The sequence below is a fragment of the Phacochoerus africanus genome, chromosome 13, assembly GCF_016906955.1.
Source record: "Phacochoerus africanus isolate WHEZ1 chromosome 13, ROS_Pafr_v1, whole genome shotgun sequence".
In the NCBI taxonomy this organism is placed as follows: Eukaryota; Metazoa; Chordata; class Mammalia; order Artiodactyla; family Suidae; genus Phacochoerus; species Phacochoerus africanus.
Genome location: NC_062556.1, coordinates 2,331,838 through 2,351,657, shown reverse-complemented (window position 1 = coordinate 2,351,657; position 19,820 = coordinate 2,331,838). Strand labels below are relative to the sequence as shown.

The window sequence follows — 19,820 nt, the reverse complement described above, 5'->3', positions numbered from 1 at the left end:
GGTGTGGGTGGGAGACACAGCTTGGATGTGGCGTTGCTGTGGCTCTGATTTGGAGCTAGCGGGCAGCTGCAGCTCCGATTTGACCCCTAGCCTGGGAACTTCCATATGCTGTGCGTACGGCCTTACAAAGGGGAAAAAAAAAAAAGAGATTTGTTTTATAGTCCAAAATATGATCTTGATGAATGTTCCCAGTGCACTTGAAAATAACTTGCCTTCTCCTGCTGGCTATCAGAGGGAGCGCCCTGCACACGTTTGATCGTGTTGTTCAAGTTTCCTACGTCCTCACTGACTTCCGGCTTATTGGTTCTATCGGTTCTTGAGAAAGTGATATTGAAATCGTTGACCATAAAGTTGGATATACCCCTTTGCTTCTTGCAGTTCTATTATTTTTGCGTCGTGTATCTTGACGCTTGGAAACACTTAGCCACCTGAACGCTGGTGAGTTTACTCCTGGCCAACTGAAGTGACCCTCTGCGTCTGAGACCTTTATCTCTCTGCTCTGAAACCACCGTCTGTTACTAACATGGCCGTTGCGACGTCTGCGGACGAGTGTCAGTGTATCTTTTAAAACGTCTTTTTACTTTTCCCTTCTGTGTATCGTTACAATTCAGATGGTTTTTTTTGGCAGGTGGCATAGAGTTGGCCTTGCTTTCTCCTTCGGTGTGACAATCTCTGCCTTTGGAGTATTTAGAGCATTTATATTTAGTGTGATTACTGAGATGGCTAGGTCTAAATCTAATGACTTGCTGTCTGTTTTGCGGTCATCCCATTTGCCCTTTGCTTTGTCTTCTCCCTTGCCGATTCGTTTATTTCTAATTTCATCACCTTGGTTGGCACATTAGCTCCTCCCAGCGTGGGGGTGTATGTGCTTCATGATTTACACCACACGCCTTTACCTTCCCATTGTCTGTCTTCAGACAATGTTAGGCCACTTCGTGTCTGACCTGAAAATACGCTCGAACAGGGCTTCCGCACTGGCTCTCATGGTCTCTGTTGTATCGTTTTCCTGCATTTTTACTTCCATCCTTGTTAGGAACTATACATTCATGTGACTGTCTCTGCTCTTGCAGTCAAATGGCTTCTGAAATGTGGTATTCTTTATTATTGACCCACAAATTCACCACTTCTGGTGTTTTCTGTTCCTTTGTGAAGATCCAGATTTTCACCTGGTATCATAGTCCCCTTGTATGAAGGATTTCCCTTAATATTTCTTACAGTGCCAGTCAGAAGCAAATTTTTTCAGCTTTAAGTAGTCGAAAATCCATAAATCAGTGCTCTGCTATCTTCTGGTTTGAATGGTTCCTGACAGGAAGTCTACTGGTATCCTTTTCTTGGTTTGTTTGTATGGAATATGTCCTTTCGTTCTGGCTGCTTTGAAAATCTTTCTCTTTATCTCTGATTTTGAGCACTTTAACTATAATGTATCTTGATGTCGTCTTCCTGTATTTCTTGTTTGAGGTTTAATAGGCACATTTTATATGTGGGTTTAACGTTTTCATCGCACTGGGGGGAAAAATCACATATTCTTTCCAATAATGTTTGTCATCTCTTCTCTACTCTCCTTGAATTCCAATTATGCATATATACGAGCCCTTGACATTATCTCTCAGTTCACTGATACTCTGTGCACTTTTCCTGTCTTTTTTCTCTATATTTCATTTCAACTGGTATCTACTGCGGTATCTTCAAGTTTACCCATCCTCTCTTCTGCAGTGTCCAGTCTGCTGTTAATCTGCTAATCTCACCAAATGACTTTTTTTAAATTCCACGTGTTGAAAGTTTTCATCTTTAGAAGACTAATTTGGGCTTTGTCCTGTATTTCCATCTTTCGTGTTTCTCTGTACGTGTCCAGGCTTTCCTTGACATTTTTGCCCAGGTGGAACACCGTTTTTTCAAGCTGTGTTCTGGGACCCAGTAAGTCACCCGGAGAAAGTATGGTCCTTTCACAGCTTGTTAGGCTTTGTTAGATGGGACAAGATCAGCATATACTCCAGTGCCTCTTGTGCCCATCCTGAGCCAACGCTTCTGAGCATCCGACCCACTGTCCCGTGACTTACAAAGCTGTCCTGCTCTGGTGGGTGGGAGCGTGAGCCCTTCCCATCCCGTGTGAGCTCTGGGACTCTGCCTTCTGTTCCTGTTGAGCGTCTATTTCTTTCTAGTATTTGAATTCTTTGTTCACATCTGACTTCCCTTGCCACAAAAGTGTGTGTCAGCTCTCCACTTTCCATACAACAGAGCTATTCAATGCACTGAAATGCCATCATAAGTGTGTCACCCGAGTAAACTCAGTGTCAGGCTCATACATGTGTCAGCTGTGATATCCAGGCCAATCGCCTGCTCCGACTGTCGTGGATGTGGACCAGAAGGAACAAACAGGGCGAAGTGACCACACGTGTGCTTTGCAGTGTGTGTGTGAAGTTTTATGCCCCATTATTTTGCAGTTGGTGGCAGAGCATGGTGACTGTCCTGGGGTCTAGTTTGGAAGAGGCTTAAAAACCCACTGTGTATGTTAAAACAGTGCTTAAAAACTCAATGTCTTCATTACTAAACCCTTAATTATTATGGTATAAATTACTGAGGCCACCAACTTCAGATCTGAAGGGCACAAGAATGGAGTCTTTTTAGAATGTAACATCAAAAACAAATCTCACAACTTTACAGACAAGCTTTTCATGAGGAGTGTGTCATATATGTGTGCGTGTGTACATTTTAAAAACTCTCCTCTGAAGTGTATTAAATTTCTGTGTTGAACTATTATTTATTCTTCATAAAACACAAATTATTTAAACGTTTCATCGTCTTCTTACCACTCTGGAGCGTATTTCTTTGGCATACAATGGGAATAAAAACTCCGAGTCCCCTTCCAGGCGAAGTCCCTCTTGTTTCACTTGCAAGTGGCCCATCCCTGCCTGTTAAAAAGATGAGACAATAGAGATTTTGTTATTGCTTTCTCTTTCCTTTTCTTTTTTTACTATCAACTTAACCCTTTTAAGGCTTCAAGTGCACCATGTGAGTTCACCACGTAACACCTATTTCTCGGACCTTTCTATGCGACGAGCCACGTGGGAGGACATGCGGCTGCATTCTAGGCGCCTGCTTCCAGTCACAAAAAATGACCAGAAAGGACACAAGACTTTGTTCCAGAGATCACCAGGGACCACCACGCTGTTAAGTCTTGAGGACACTGTAAAACATCCCATGGGTGCAAAACCACTGAGTCAAGAGAGAACGGTCTACAGAATGTGAAGAGCTAATGTGGTTTCTAGCGCAACAGGACGGGGTGCCTGTCTCAGCAACAAGGAAGGCTGGATAGATACACTGGTGGCAAGGGGTGAAAGCCCTTCCTGTTTCTCATTTCGGTGCCAAAGCTCTCAAAAAATGTTCTTTTCTAGTCCCGTTATTTCCTTGGCGTGCACGTATTCAGGGAAGGATACGGGGTTAGCTGGTTAGCTGGGAATAAAATAACAAAGGAAGTGCAGTCTGGTTCAGGGAGATCTCTCCAACCACTAAAGCGCGCATCGACCCGCAGCCTCCCCGTGTGCGGCGCATGTGAAAAAGCGCGGAGGCACCCAGCGCATGCACCTGCGGGAGTACGTCCTCCCGCCCAGCCCCTCGGCAAGAAGGACCCCAGGTCGACACCGTCTCAGACGGAGGCCTGGCCCTTTCCAGGGTTCATCTTGCTGGCTGAAGAGCAGCGCTCAAGAACCCGGACATTCACTGCCGATCCCGACCGGTGCCCCCTGCTGCGGAGAGCAAGCCCCACGCTCAGGAGGCGCATCCCGCGGGCTGCAGGCCACGCACAGCGGCCGCCACGCGGCAGGCTCTGCGGTTCTGAGGCGCCGACTGCAGCTGGGCCGGTGGACTCGGCTGCGGGTGCCGTTTCATTTCACTCCGTCGAAATGCGTAACGCCTGCAGGCTGTGTGAACCGCTACACCGTGAGACGAGAGCAAACGATCCCCACGGGCACTTGCCCTTCACGCGGTGTGTAGCACGCGTGTTTCTGAGACCAAGCCCCCTTCGTTCTTTCCAGACACGCGGACTGAGTGCCAGCCACGCTCTGGGATCCCCAGGGCACCAGGAGAACTCGGCCCCTGGCGCCGAGGGCCTCTTCCAACCTGTCTGTCCCCAGCACCTGCGGGCCGGGCGGCTGCTGCTCTCCCCCCGGCCCCCGAGGGTCTCCTGCGGGTGGAGCGAGCGGCCTCTCAGAGGGTCCACAAGACCGAGGGGCTTCGCTGGTCTGGAAAAGCCCCCACACGATCCCGAGTTTAAACTCGAGGAGTTCGACTGTGGTTCAGTCTCCAAAAAAAATGTTCACTGCAGCATTTTTTTCTCACTGCGACTGTCTTGCAAAATTAAGACATTCTGCATTAAACGAAATTTTCTTCAAAAAGTGTCCAAAATATGATCAGAGCATACACAGTTGCCCAGCTATCTGGAGACTAGGAGGATACTTAAAACAGAATCGGAATTCTTTAAGATTATGAATACTTTATTTAAATTTGTCGTTAAATACTGACGTGGAGACGTGAATTTATGGTGTATCAGAAAGGAGCTTTGGAAGTCCTGTCGTGGCTCAGTGGTTAACGAATCCAACTAGGAACCATGAGGTTCGATCCCTGGCCTTGCTCAGTGGGTTAAGGATCCGGCGTTGCTGTGAGCTGTGGTGTAGGTTGCAGACGCGGCTCGGATCCCGAGTTGCTGTGGCTGTGGTATAGGCCGGTGGCTACGGCTCCGATTCGACCCCTAGCCTGGGAACCTCCATATGCCGCGGAAGCAGCCCAGGAAATGGCAAAAAACACACACAAAAAAAGAAGGGAGCTTTTAAACGATCAGAAAGTACCATCCGAATGGTAAATGTCTATAAATGAAGGTGATTCAAAAAACATGATTTATACAATATTACCAACGTGATGCATAAATCATCTTAAACAGTCATGATGCAGTCAACGCCGACAAGCTTCTGACCATCTCCCCACTAGGCAAAGGTAACAATTACGCAAAATGGCAATGACAACAAACCACAAAAACCAACACAGTAGCGTTCACAGTGAAATGACTAAAACAGATAAACAAGAAAAGTAAATGCTGTATGTATATTTTTGCTGCTGAAAACGCGACAGGAAAAGATCTTAAGTGAATGAACGGAAGTTGCTACTGATGGATGGGGAGCGGGTGACCATGCAAACAAGACACGAACACGCGTCTCGGGAAATACAAAGACATACTTACTGGGGAAAACCACATCACTCGAAGAATCCAAATGGTAAGAGCCAAGTTCACAAGGAGGAGGATGAGCAAAAGAAGAACGAATAAGTAGAGGCAGCGCTTTCTCCAGCCATAAATGCCGATTTTGTAGACGGCCTGGTTCTCTGGCCTCTCCACCTGGGTGCCCTCCGTGGCTGTGGTGTACTGTTCACGCACCATCTGCCTCGGGGAGGGGAGGAGACAGGGAGAACTCGTCTGTCAACAGGGACTTACCATTGCCCAATAACACATTCCCCAAATTAGGATTTTTTCAAAAGAGCATTAAATGCTACTGTGAAACACGTCACTGTATTTCAACTGCAGTGCTCATCTGTCACTCAAAAGAGACGTGATGCGTTCATGTGGCATCCGGTGATTACGTTTTCAGATTTTAATCAATCAAGTTGATGCACACACGGCTTTCAAAATTCTGCAGGATTAAATCGGGAATGGACACGTCAACCTATTGACAACTAAGTTACCAGGTTCTTAAAAGAGTCAGTGGAGGGAAATCAAGCTGGAACCCATATGCCTTAAGACACATTTCAATCACTTAAGCTTATGCCAAGGATTACACTGCACTTTCCTTCAGCTAAATTACTCAGAATTTGAACGGCTCTTTACAAGACACCAACCCCACCAACTTTTGCTTATAATAAGGCTCCCAGGTATTGACTCATGTCCAGAAAGGTCAAAACGTGTGTGCACAAATGTTTACAAGCATTCATCATTTTATGTAAATAAAGGTTTCAGTAACAATTTCAACTCTATGAAGGTTTTTAAAAAGCGGTTCACTTTGCCTTTACACAAAGAAAAAACACGGTTTGAATTTAAAATTAAGATGAGACACTGTGATGACTTTTCTGATGGTCAATGGAGCACAGCCACGAAGCAGCATGTAGAATCCTCTCCTCGAGATTTTTAAAATGCATTTATTTTTAGGAAGGGTTTGGAGAGGTCCTTGTTTAAAAGGTCATGGTCTAAAATAATTCTTTCAATCTCCTTCCAGCCGAGCAGCAGGCACGTTCCGTGTCTGAATGACCGCACGCAATGGTGCGCAGCGCCACCCGGTGTTTCAGACGCTCGGGGGGCTGGCGCCCCTCCTTGCGGAGAACCGGAGTGCCCGGGATGTCGCAAGGGCGTCTCATCTTTGAACCCTCCAGTCTTCCTTGTAGCAGGAAGTCACCCGCACAGGCCGCTGCTCCAGTTTCAGAAGTCACCCCTGCGCCTCCCCTTTCCCTTCGAGCCGCAGGCCTACAGGCCTTCTCGACTCTGTCTTCAACCTGCCTCCCGCATCTGCCGCCTCCCCTCCACTCCCGGGGCTGCGGCGGCACCACCGCCAGCTGCCGGGAACCCTCGGCGGCGCCACCGCTGCCAGCCTTCTTCCCTCCTTCCCTCCTTCTGCTCTGGAAGCCCCCGCCCCCGCCCCAGCAGCAAGTGTAAGAGAGCTCCTGTCACGCTGTGGTTTGAAATCTTCCCAAGTTTTGCTCACAGAGAAAATCAAGAAAACTTTCATGTCACTTACGTCAACTTTGCTGTGGTTTTCAGGAGGGCTGGTGGCAATTCTGCCCGGAGGGAAGCCCTTGTGCCCTCACTGCAGCCCTGCGAACCTGTTCTTTTAGTTGAGGCTCACGTGCTTACTCATATCCCTTCTCCAGAATCCAAACTCCATGTGACTCCTGTTCATTTAGTGTTTAGTGTCCCTAACGTGTAACAGGCTCCCAACAAAAGTCTTGAGTGGATGAATGAACAAACGAATCAAGAAAGGAATGAAAGAACTGTTGAATCTGACAAACTGAGCTACCCGCCAGGAAGGATGCTAGAAAAGGGGGCCAGACAGATGGGGTAAGTCCTCTGAGGCCCAGAGCCGACAGAACGTCTGGTGATTTAGGAATTTGCTCCATCCATTAACAAACGATTTAGTACTCCCAGGCCAAGCTTTTAGATAATGCTCGCAGCCAAGGGGCGCGTCCCAAATGGCTAAGTGGGTGAACATAAACTACGCTGTCCCGGTTAAAACAGTGTCAGAGTTGACATGTTGGGAAGGGGTCTAGGGGTATATAAATAGGAGGTCTCTCCAGTATCTGAAATCCTGAAAAAAACAGGAATGAGGATGAAGTACAAGACCCAAAACCCCCACCTGGTCTTGACAGGCATCGAGCCACCAGCCCGAGGCCCCCAAGGACAGGGGTGGTGCTGTGTCACCACCTGCCCTGGTGACGGCAGGTGCTTCCCAGGAGTACCTGCGGCCCAGCCCCATGGGCGGGAGGGAGCCCAGCTCCCTGTTTCCAGAGCGAAACTCCTGCGTGGATGATGCTCAGGGTCTGATTCCCTTCCTCCCTGGAACCCCGTTACACTCACTCACCGCTCCACTCCGCTTGCCCCTGCAAGCTCACCCCTGGCCCCACTGCCAAACAAAAGGTGCCATCGCAAGACCCCATGTGAGCACTTGCCCAAGACCAGCCACCCCATCCTCCTTGAAATGTGCCCACTTGGTTTCCAGAACGCTCCTTGGCCTCTTTCTCACAGGGACGGCTACCTCTCATTCTCCTGTGCTGCCTCTCATCTCCTGCTCCACACTCACCCTGGGCTTCTCCTTTTCACCTGCATTTCCACCCCCGCACAACCCCCCCCCCCCCCGTTGTCTACATGGTGTCTATTCCCCTTGAATCAAGACTCCTACACCCACCTGGGAATCTCAAACTTCCCACGTCCCCCAAATCCCGACCTCATCTCGCCAGCCTGCTCCCTGTAAAACCTTTCGCGTCGCACTAAAAGGCAGCTTTACCTTTCAAGGTGCTCAGGCCCAAACCCACATCATTTGTTCTCCTTCACCAAGTCAGCAAATCAGAGCACCGTCTTTTTTTTTTTTTAATGGCTACATCTGTGACATATGGAAGTTCCTGGTCCAGGGTCAAATCTGAGGTGCAGCTGCATGCCTACACCACAGCCACAGCCACGCCAGATCCTTAACCCACTGAGCGAGGCCAGGGATTGAACCCACATCCTCACAGAGATAGTGTTAGGTCCTCAACCCGCTTAACTCCAGAGCACACCTCGAACCCAGAACTGGCCCCCCTCCACCATCCTCCACCTGGGTTACTGCAACGGCCACCTAACTGGTCCCTGCTTCCAGCCTGAAACCTTCTAAAATTAGTTTCCAACAAGGGGCTGGAGGTGCCTTTTAACTCACCAACTGGTTCACATGCCCTCTCGCCATAAAACCCTCCTAGGATCACAGGTGTAGAGAACAAACTACTGGTTACCGGTGGGGACGGCATGGGGGAGGGGGTAACAGAGGGCGGGGATTAGGAGATGCAAACCACTACCTTAGAATAAGCTGCAAGGGTGTACGCACAACACAGGGAATAGGGCCAGTGTTACAGTAACTATGAACGGACCCTAAGCTGTAAAAATTATGAAACACTGTATTGTACACGTGTCACTTATGTAATATTGTATATCAACTATACATCAATAAAAAAAAAACAAAACCCTGTATCATCAAAACAATAAAAACAAAACTCCAAACCCCAAGCCAAACTCTCCTAGGACTTTCTATATCCCTCAGAGTAAAAGCCAGAATCCTTACCCTGATGGGCACTGCCCACCCTGTCTGCGTCCCTGTCACCCTCCCCCTCACTCTCTCTGTTCCCGTCACACTGGCGCTGGTCCTCAGCCCATGTCCACGCTGAGCTCCATCCCACCCCCTGGGAATCTGCAGTTACAGCTCCCTCTACCTGGAAGGTAGGGAACTGCAGGGCTCCTCCTAGACAGACTCGACTCTGCTCCAAGGTCATTTATGAACAGAGCGCCTTGCATGTTGTTTAAGCTATGACACCCCCTGCCCCCCCCCATGCCAACACCACTGCATAGCCTGTGCTCCCTCCCGCTTTGCCTTCTGCCCTAGCTCACCTCATAGAAACCCCAAGAGGGTAGCGTCTGCAACAGTTCTGTTACTCTCTCCTCTCCCCGGCACCTGGAATAGCACCAGGAACACAGCACATGTGCTCAACACATACTGGCAGAGTAGATGAAGCACAAGTGTTGAGTGGCCAAATACTCAGATAAGTTCATTTAAATTTAAATGTACAACAGGCAATAAAATAAGGTGAGAGTGGAGTTCTCTGGTGGCCCAGTGGTTAAGGATCTGGCAGTGTCACTGCTGTGGCACAGGCCAGACCCCTGGCCCAGGAACTTCCGCCTGCTGCAGGCAGGCATAGCCCCAAACCCAAAGTTGAGGGTGACTTCAGTTTCCTCAGCTGTTGGGGATGAGTAAGTGGAAACCCAGGGGCACCGCAGCGTGGCTGTGGGGTGAGTTAGCGGTGTACTGAGGAGGAGACACACAGGCTCTAGGACAACTGTCTGAGGCTCTCCTGGGAAGAGGAGCTGGGCAGCTGCTCTGGTTGATGAGTCACCCCCATCTGTGCAGCTTGAAGAAGAGGCCACACCCCATCTCCTCAGCAGAATAGGCTGACTTCTGGAAGCTTGGGACCTACTCTCTGGTCCCTCCAGGTTTGAACCCTATGTTCCAAAATCTCTTCTATTAGTTCCCAAATCTGTTTTCTTCCCCCCTTGTTGTATTTCTTACTCTATCATGTCTTATGCTCACCCACTTTCACTCTTTTGGTTGCCCTGCCATTTGCCAGTGTTAAATGCACAAGCTTTTATGTATAAAATAAGCTACAGGATATATTATACAACAGGGAGAATACAGCCAGTATTTTATAGTAACTATAAATGGAGCATAATCGAGGATTTTACTCTAGATAGGCAAGATTTAAAGGAGTATACAGGTGGAGTTCCCACTGTGGCACAGTGGGTTAACAACCTGACTGCAGGGGCTCAGGTCGCTTGCAGAGGTACAGGTTCAGTTCCCAGCCTGGTGCTGTACGTTAAAGGCTAGCTGTGATGCAGGTCACAGCTGCAGCTCGAATTCGATCCCTGGCCTAGGAATTTCCACATGCCATGGGTGCAGCCATAACATTTTTAAAAAAGAAAAAAATAGGAGGAGGGAGAACATTCAACTCCTGTGTCTTTCTAAAAGGTTGACTGTGTTATTTAATAAACGATTAGCTTCTATTCCTCACAGCTCACAGTGGCTCTGATTTCTGACCCTCTGTTTTCATGTTTTGCTAGATTCAATTTTTGCTAGAGGGACTTGCAGAGACTCCCCGGCTCAGCTATCCCCCTTCCGATAGCTGTTATAATTAGCACAGGGAAGAACACTTCTTTATCACTTCAAGGTCGGACAACCGTAAAGCAGTATTCGTGCTGGCAAGAAGCTGCACTGGAATAGTGCATGGTGCTTTGTGATCTATTTATAAACCCTTTACAAAAAAATTCAGTGGGATCACACCTTGTTAGAACTTAAAAAGCTATATTCCAAGATAAAACATTTTGAGTTTTACTATATCCTGAGTGAAAATTATTTTCACAGACTCCTTTATTAGGTTAATTAATTTTTTGGCCATGCCCTTGGCATGTGGAACCTCCTGGACCTTAGACTGAACCCGCTCCACCGCAGCGACGCCAGACCATTAACCTGCTGAGCCACCAGGGGACCCCGAGACGCCTTTACTTCAAAAAAAATTGATGTTACCATGTAAAAATCACACCTCTTTCTCTGCTAACGGTCTTCAAAGTCTGTTGATGGTATACTTAATTTTGTCGGCTTTAAATGGTTCTCTTACATCTAGTTATAACATTGTAATGGATAAGGCTCCAGACATGAAACACTATAGTATGTTTTGCAAAATATCAGTTTTCACATATGTTTGAATTCATGGTTTCCTATTTATTATTTAAAATAAAACCACCTTAAGGATAGAAATTCTGCCTTCTACATCCTTTGAGTCTTATCATAGTCTAGTAATAGAACACAGCGTCTACTAAATAAATGTTCAATGACATTATTAATTTTAACTAACATTTCCTGACATGCCTCATCTGGACAGGCTATCACCAGGACTTTGATGATAAAAACACAGATGACCGTTCAAAAGGAACTCATATAAAATTATTTTTGAAAAGGTGGGTTTAAAACAAGAACTAAACAGATGCCTCTGAAGAGTTCAGTTATAGTGGGAGTTCCCATCATGGCTCAGTGGTTAAAGAACCTGACTAGGAACCATGAGGTTCCGGGTTCGACCCCTGGCCTCGCTCAGCGGGTTAAGGATCCGGCATTGTTGTGAGCTGTGGTGTTGGTCACAGACACAGCTCAGATCCCCCATTGCTGTGGCTGTGGTGTAGACTGCTGGCTACAGCTCTGATTCGACCCCTAGCCTGGGAACCTCCATATGCCACCAGTGCGGCCCTAAAAGCAAAAAAAAAAAAAAGGAAAAAAAGAAAGAAGAGTTCGGTTATACTTTAAATTCCCAAGTATGTATTGCATAGCTTAGAGTTCAGAGACATACATAAAGCCAGTTTCCCTATATTGAGCAGGTGACACAGGGCTGAAAAGTGGATCCGTGTCCATGGAAAGACAGAGCTTGGAAACACGCCGGGGTCTTCGCAACACAGGCGACGTGGAGGCATCTGAAGGACATGGGTGATGAGTACGCTGGTCCAAGTGTGTCTTATTGAAGCTGCAGCGGGAGTAACTGGAGCAAATACAGCAAAGACAGCGATGAAAGGGCTAACTGCCAAGAATGTTCCACGACAGGACAGGTTAGGCTGGAAACAGATACGGGCCCCTGAGCAGCATAAACGCAGTTTATTCAGTATAATCTGAGTCTGAGAACACCAAAGCAAAGCAACTTCGTGCCACTCTGTAAGCGGAGGGTCACGCTGTGGAACTGGTGCCACCGCCCAGTGGAGGCACAATCCAAGGAGGCTGCGGGCAAAGTCCAGCTCAGCCTCCTCCGGGCTGGCACTTCCCGCCTGGCACCTAAGGGGGCGGTGCTGAGCCCTGGGCGCTCACAGATTCAGTAAAGGGCATGAGAGGAAGGAGCAGGATTCCGAGGACCACCCGGGGAAGCTTGCTGGGGAGACAGTCGAGGGGACTATTGGTGCTACAGCTCTCTCTTGGTGACCCTAGAGCTGGCACTGCTCGTTTCCAGCCTGATACAGCCATCACCACACCCGGACCCATCCTCTCCCCAAAGAGGATGAAAACCAGGCATTTTCCTGGGGCAGAAGCAAAGGATAGGAACCACCTGACGTTTGCGTTGTATCTGAGCCCCCGTAAGGACAGGGCACGTTATGGCAGGGCACTGCGGTCAGACTAGAGACATAAGCCAAGTTCCCGGGGAGGCATCAACAGGCTGGGCTGGTGTGCATCGCCCAAACACACCTGACACACCCATGTCCATACCCACACCTGCTCATCTGTAAACAGCTGATAAAAACCAAAGAAGAACCTGAAGCAAACACTGAGGGAGCCGCGGTCCACATGCCTACGGCCCCCCGAGGAAGGTCCTGCCAGGCCACGCTGCATGCTGACCGCGGGCTCACCACACCGCTGACAGCAGCATCCATCACGTCCCTTTGCAAACGTCAGGAAAATTATTTTTCAGTTTCAACAACTGCCTTTCTTAGTTGCCTAGCTCTATATTCAAGAAGCGGGATTTTTCACTATGTAACTAGTACCATTGTGTTACATCATCCACCAAAAAGACAAGGCAACTCAGGCGAGACGTCAATCGCAGGTGCGTGACAACACACGGTGACCAGTATGACAGGTGCATGTAAGGGGCAGTGAGTAAACACGCGCCAAAGAAGTGACTGTGTGAGGAGCGGGGCTGCCCTGCGGGATGTAGAGTGCAGTTGTGCGCTACGTACGGCCACAAAGAAGAGAGTGAGTGACAGCCAACACATCGACACAGAGCATGCGGACGCCAGGACAAGAAGGGACAGGTGGATGAATGTGAGAAATAAGAGACGTCCAGTGTACACGCGTCGCTCTTAGATACATATGTATCTCTTAAATATCTATCTATAAAACGGAAGTGTAGCTGATTTACAATGCTGTGTTAGTTTCAGGTGTGCAGCAAAGTGACTCAGGTATACACACACAGACGCGTGAGTGTGTGTATTCTTTATCATGATAGGTTATTACAAGATATGAATATAGTTAGTATGCCCTTGTTGTTTGTTTTATATATAGTTTTTTGTATCTGCTAATTCCAAACTCCTAATTTATCCTACCCCTCCCTTTTGGTAACCGTATTTGTCGTCTATGCATTTGTTACTGTTCTGCAAATAAATTCCTATGTATTATATTTTAGATTCCACGTAGAAGTGAGATCAGATGACATGTGTCTTTCACTGTCTGACTTCACTTAGTATGACAATCTCTAGGTCCACCCAGCTTGCTGCAAATGGCATGGCTTCATTCTTTTTTATGGCAGAGCAGTATGCCACTGTATCAAGGTACCACATCTTCCTTACCCATCCCTCTGTTGATGGACGTTTAGGTTGCTTCCGTATCTCTGACATATGCTTACGAAGTTAAAACTGACTAGGTCGTGCTGGCACGGGGCATCCCTGGATGAGTTTCCCTCCATTTTCTTTTTTTTTCTTTTTTTCTTTTTTGGCTATTTCTTTGGGCCGCTCCCGCGGCATATGGAGGTTCCCAGGCTAGGGGTCGAATCGGAGCTGTAGCCACCGGCCTACGCCAGAGCCACAGCAACGCGGGATCCGAGCCGCGTCTGCAACCTACACCACAGCTCACAGCAACGCCGGATCGTTAATCCACTGAGCAAGGGCAGGGACCGAACCCGCAACCTCATGGTTCCTAGTCGGATTCGTTAACCACCGTGCCACGACGGGAACTCCCATTTTCTTTTTTCTAAGAAGCAGCTCGTCCCCACACTCAAGAGTTAATTCCCAAGGTATTTACTTCCTGCCTCTCTGTTTGCATCCTAGTTGATTTCACATCACTTCCAAGTGGTGCCAACATTTAGGAAAACAAAGAGCAGCGGGCGAGGAGCTCGCCCCAGTCGCCAAGACAAAAAGCACACCCAGGGGAAAGATGCGTCGGCAGATGACAAACGGGGGCGAGGCTTGCCTTGAAGACAGGTTAATAGCCTCAAAAACGAAAATAACCCAAGACAACTCGAGCCAACCCAGGCTCGTACATTCAAGCAACGCAAACAACGAGGACACACGGTAAAGGGTTCCGCCTCACCACCAAGTGCCAGCAGACTCGAGTTCCAAGATGAAGGGAGACTCCAGACCTGGTGGTGGGCAGCACGGCGAAGCGTCTGCAACGCGGGCACGGAGCTCTTCTCGTGCGCGAAGGGAGGACTCTGACACCAGGCCTCCGGAAAGTATTCGTCGTTGTCCCCCAAGAACCTCACAACACACAGCAGCTTCAGTTCTAGAAACTCAGTCCAGAGGTGAATTAGGGATGAAAATGACGAGTTATATGTACTGTGGCCTTATCTGTAACGCTGACCACCGGGAAACGGAATGAGTGAAGGCTAAGCATCTGCGGCACGCACTCGCTGGATTATTACAGCATTACAGAATCGACTGTTCGAAAAGTAGAGAAATTCCCTAGGGACACGCTGAGGATCAGATGTTGGGTGAAAGGGACCAGAATATTGAAGCACTTATTAAAATATATACCTGCCCTTTTCTCCACGTTCTCTCCATCACTTAGTATTTACAGATTTTTGATGAGAGCCAGCCTGACGGGTGGGAGGTGACGTCTTACTCTGGCTCTGTGAACTCAAGCTCGGCCCGTGCCACCAGCCTCTACGTGGAGCAGAACATGAGCCACTGCCCTGCCGACCCGTGGCACTCCCTGGGTGGGGCTCAGGGTGGAGACCAGGAGGGCGGCCCTCTGTGCTCCGGGAACACTGGGAGGACAGGCCCAGAGCCTCGGGTATTTTCAGGGGAAGATTCTGTGTGCCCCGTTCTCGCCTCCGCTCATATCGAGAAAAACACTACAACCCTCCAGGGTGATGCCTGCTCCTCGTGACCGGCAGTGACCTTCGGGAGACCAGCCACAAACTTCTGTAAAATGTGCCTGCGCTGCAGGCACCTCCCCTCGGCTTTATCACACCCTGACAGGCCCCCTTTTCCTCCCTGGGGGGCGTCTCAGCCCGGTCTGTAGTTAAGGATGCAGAATGTCACCGGCACGCGTGAAGGTGTCTCCGAGGGCTTGGAGAGAGAGCCCGTGAGTCCTGGTGAGACCTGCGGGCTGTGGAAACTCTGGGATACTGTCTCTGGGGCTTAAGGCCTCATTTTGCCCCACGTAAAACTTAACTCTCTGCTTTCAGGTTGTGCATTTCTCACTAGCGATGCTGAACATCTTGTCACGTGCCCCTCGGCCACCTGTGCATCTTCTTCAGAGAAATGTCTATTTAGGTCTTCTACCCGTTTTTTGACGGGGAAGAGGGTTTCTTTAACATGCAGACTTTTAGAAAACACTATATGGTTCTCCTTTAAAAAAGTTTTTGTGGAGTTCCCGTCGTGGCGCAGTGGTTAACGAATCCGACTAGGAACCATGAGGTGGCGGGTTCGGTCCCTGCCCTTGCTCAGTGGGTTAACGATCCGGCGTTGCCGTGAGCTGTGGTGTAGCTTGCAGACCCGGCTCGGATCCCGCGTTGCTGTGGCTCTGGCGTAGGCCGGTGGCTACAGCTCCGATTCAACCCCTAGCCTGGGATCTCCACATGCCTCGGGAGCGGCCCAAGAAATAGCAACAACAACAACAGACAAAAGACAAAAAAAAAAAAGTTTTTGTGGCTGATTCTGTATTCCGTCAAATTACAAAGTGCTTGCAAATGTGCAGAATATTTGGTTGCATAATATTTTTTGAAAGCTGTCTAAACAAAAAATATCACCAAATACAGCTTTTAATTAGTCAGTTGTTAAAAAAATTTAACACGTGAAGACTTCACAGGGCTGTTTATTGGCACCATAACTTCTAAAAGTTTTTCTAATATCAAGAGTGATGTAACACCTTTCTTTTAAAAAGAGTCCTACAATGCTGTGAATGAGATTCTTAGAGTTTTTAAGAGCCATCTAACTCCTGTACCTGCTGGCATCTTTTTCATAACAGGTGGAATGTACATATTTTTGGGTGAATTGCATATATTTAGCATCATGAGAATGAGAAGCTTCATAAGGTGACTGAGACAGAATACTAGCTCAGGTAGTGAGTGGAGCAGCCTGGGCTCCAACACGACACTGTCTTTTGATATGGATACTGATTAACATCTGTGGCTTAAGGGCTGCAGGGAGTACCACCTCCACAGGCCTTCTTTTATTATGGGAAACGTGCATTCCCCAGAGGCTTTGTTTCTGTAGGAAATGCGAGTCTCTAGCCTACTCCTCAACAGACAGAAAAGGAATGGGAGGAATGGCGACTTCATCCAAGGAAAGACAAGGACGAAGAAACCAGAAAACTTTGGGGACGTTTCCACCCCTAAAACCCCTACTGGACAAGGACTGATGAAGGTAACTGAGCAAGGCCAATGGGAGTAGACCACACCTTTCTGGAGCCTTTCCTCACCTTTAGGAGGAAAATCCCTCAAGGACAGTAGAGAAGGGGGCTCTTCTCCCCTCCCCACAGCCCTGGGAGCCGTCTGCTTTCCTTTAATAAAGACCTTGCTTGCTTGCTGCCTGTGTGTTTGCCAAGTTCGTTCTTGGACTGCCGTGAACAAGAACCCGGATTCGGCTATCATTGCCGTGCCTCTGATTTCCGTTATTCTTTCAAACAAGTCAGTTTATTATCAGTGGACATCCAGTCTTCACCCAGAGCCCAGTCAACATTCTGACTGCTGTGACGCATCCCCAAATATACTTACATATCTCACCCATCGAAAATTGTCACTAAAGCTGCACTTGGAAGATGCACTGCTCCTTGAAGAAAAGGAATACTTAGCACAGAGTAGGCATTTTACCTGCTGCTGTTGTACACTTAGTGTAAGATTGATGGTCTTTGGACTTTGAAGCCAGATCATGTTAGCATTTCAAAGAAAATGTTCTTCTAGAATCTGATGGTGATACATCTCAACCAAGTCCTGGAAACGATTACTCCAGCTACGACTCAGACTAAGTCAGAAGAAACATAAAACAGCAGCAATAGAGCCAAAGGAGACGCACATTTCAGTCTACTAAAATCATCATATAAATGATGCCTTTAAAACACATGCACTTGCCATGTGTGCTCGTACGAAAACACGTGAAATAGAGCCCTCGGGTTGCAATTCTTCTCACTCTCACTCCCGTCTGCCTAAGTGCTGTGGGAAAGACCGGGACCTTGGACGTGATGAGATTCAGGGACGGGGTCCTGGGGAGAACACGGCAGCTGTACCCGCCTTAGGTCAGGTTCCCTAGAAGCAGAGCCTGCGAGGAAGATACTCTCGCAACTGACTTACGAAGAAAACGTTCTCAAGAGGCACCTGCCAGGCAGGGGAGGAGGCTGAGTGCGGATGCTGGTCCAGAGGTGGGCAACTCCCCAGAGACGTGTGCCAAGCAGCCAGTTAACACCCCAGCGCTGTGGGGGGCACGGGGCTGATCCTGCACGGACACGACCCTTTGGTTCAACATTATTAATCGGGTAAGGCGGAGCTGAGAAGAGTCTTACATTAAAATTATACACGAACGCTGCACGTAACCAAACAGAGGGGAAAGCCCTCTGTCACCTACTTCATTAAGTCATGTGACTTTTATACCAAAGCTGCTATTTCCAGGCAAGACATGTCTGACCCCCTCCCTTCAAAACCCCCATTGGCCTAGGCCCTAAAAATAGCATTTAAGGAAATTCTCACTCTGAAGAATAGGCACACGAAACGAAGGACACGCTTTAAAAAGTCATTGAAACTTATCAACCGAGCTGAGCATCTTTTTAGCTGCAAGTCTCTGAAAGGTGTCAGGCAGAAAACCAGTCGGAGGGAGACATGACTAAGGTTCCAGCAACTGCGGGGTGCAGCCTGGACAGTTCGTTTGAAGTTTCAGAGGACTTCGGGGGGCGCTTCACGTCTGCCCTCACAGTCGCCTTGTCTGCAGGATGGGCATGCCAGGATTTTAAAGCGATTTGCAAGTCTTGTGAGAAACACACGGTCAAACGCGTTCCCGGTGTGGGAGCAGCACGCTATGCTTCACCAAGATGAACGTTTTAGCATATCTGATACAAAGTTTTCATTAAGATCTGGGACGTGTTATGAAAGGAACACGTTCACAGGAAGCCTAAGCCATCATCTGATTTTTGTCCCTTTATAAGCACTCAAGGCCCCCCCGGGGACTCTCAGCTGGTGAGAGAGGCGTGGGTTTGGGGTGCCTTCTGGACCCACGGAGCCCCCGGGCAGCCCTGCTGCAGGCGAAGAACACTCGCTGCCCCAGCCTAGAACAGGGCTTGTGGCGGCCCTTCCGGGCCCGGGAGCCGCAGGTTAGAGCCTGATCTTACCCTTCCGAGCTTCCTCCCTGAGCTCCCCGGCCACAGGGATGAGACAAGGCTGCAGGTTTCTAATTGCTGATGGTGGTGGGGACAAGGAGGAGGGCTACTCTTCACCAAGGCGACAGGAGCTTTCCGCATGGACCAAATCCCATGCTCCTTATAACCCGGGCGGGGGGGGGGGGCACAGACTGCGATTACCCCCAGGTTGAGACACGAGGCAACTTCGGCTGAGAGCAGTGAATCACACCAGCGAGAAAGTGGCAGTCTGGCCCCACAGCCACAACTCTTAACCCCTGCTTCTTCACCAACAGTGTGGTTTTTCAGGAGTTCCCGTCGTGGTGCAGCGGAAACAAATCCGACTAGGAACCATGAGGTTGCGGGTTCCATCCCTGGCCTCGCTTAGTGGGTTAAGGATTCGCTGTGGCCGTGAGCTGTGGTGTAGGTCGCAGATGCGGCTCGGATCTGGTGCTGCTGTGGCTCTGGCGTAAGCCGGCAGCTACAGCTCTGATTAGACCCCTAGTCTGGGAACCTCCATATGCTGTGGGTGCGGCCCTGAAAAGACAAAAGACGAAAGAAAAAAAAAGTGTGGTTTTCCAGAGAAATCGCACATGTAAAACTCACTGAGGTGCCGCGTGTACGTGATATCAGACAGTGTTTGTCTTTCTCTTTCCGACTTCCGTTATCTAGTATGAGCATCTCTGGTTGCATCCACGTTGCTGCAAATGTCATTCATTCTCTTTTATGGCTGAGCAGGACTGAGACCTACTGTCCAGCACAGGGAACTCTATCCATCTCTTGGGATAGCCCATGATGGAAGACAGCATGAGAAAAATAAATGTAGATATATGTGTGCCTGGTTACTTTGCGAGACAGCAGAAACTGGCACAACACTGCCAATCAACTGCGCTTTAACAAAAAAAGACAACTCACCGAGACTGTTTACAATAGAGTTAAATAGTCGCAAAAATGCGGCTGGGTTTTAAGTCCTGTCTCCACAGCTACTACTTCTGGCTGGTTCTCCGCTGGGATCTGCTTTCCAGGCCTGAGCTGAGGCCGTCTTTCGACTTTTCCCAGCGCCCTTCTCCCCTTTCCACGCCCCTTCTCCAGTCTCCATGGCAACCAGAGTGACCTTCCCCACGACTCGACCCATCCCTAAGGCTTGAGGGTGAAGCACAGGTGCCTTGGGGGGACACAGCTGCGGGAACGCCACTTCCTTCACCAGCT

General features: G+C 48.8%; 1 protein-coding gene across 6 annotated transcripts in view; it reads right to left on the bottom strand.

Moving 5' to 3' along the window:
* SGCG (sarcoglycan gamma) overlaps positions 1-19,820 on the bottom strand; it is a 64,849-nt gene that overhangs the window by 24,883 nt on the left and 20,146 nt on the right. For 4 of the 6 annotated variants that reach the window (XM_047756081.1, XM_047756082.1, XM_047756084.1 and 1 more), the window contains 2 exons: positions 5,231-5,425; positions 2,808-2,909 (listed from right to left, as the gene is read on the bottom strand). In XM_047756081.1, coding sequence (XP_047612037.1) covers positions 2,808-2,909; positions 5,231-5,425 — 297 coding nt within the window. Of the gene's footprint in view, positions 1-2,807; positions 2,910-5,230; positions 5,430-19,820 lie in introns of those variants that run through there. The other 2 variants (XM_047756083.1, XM_047756085.1) reach the window with 2 other exon arrangements.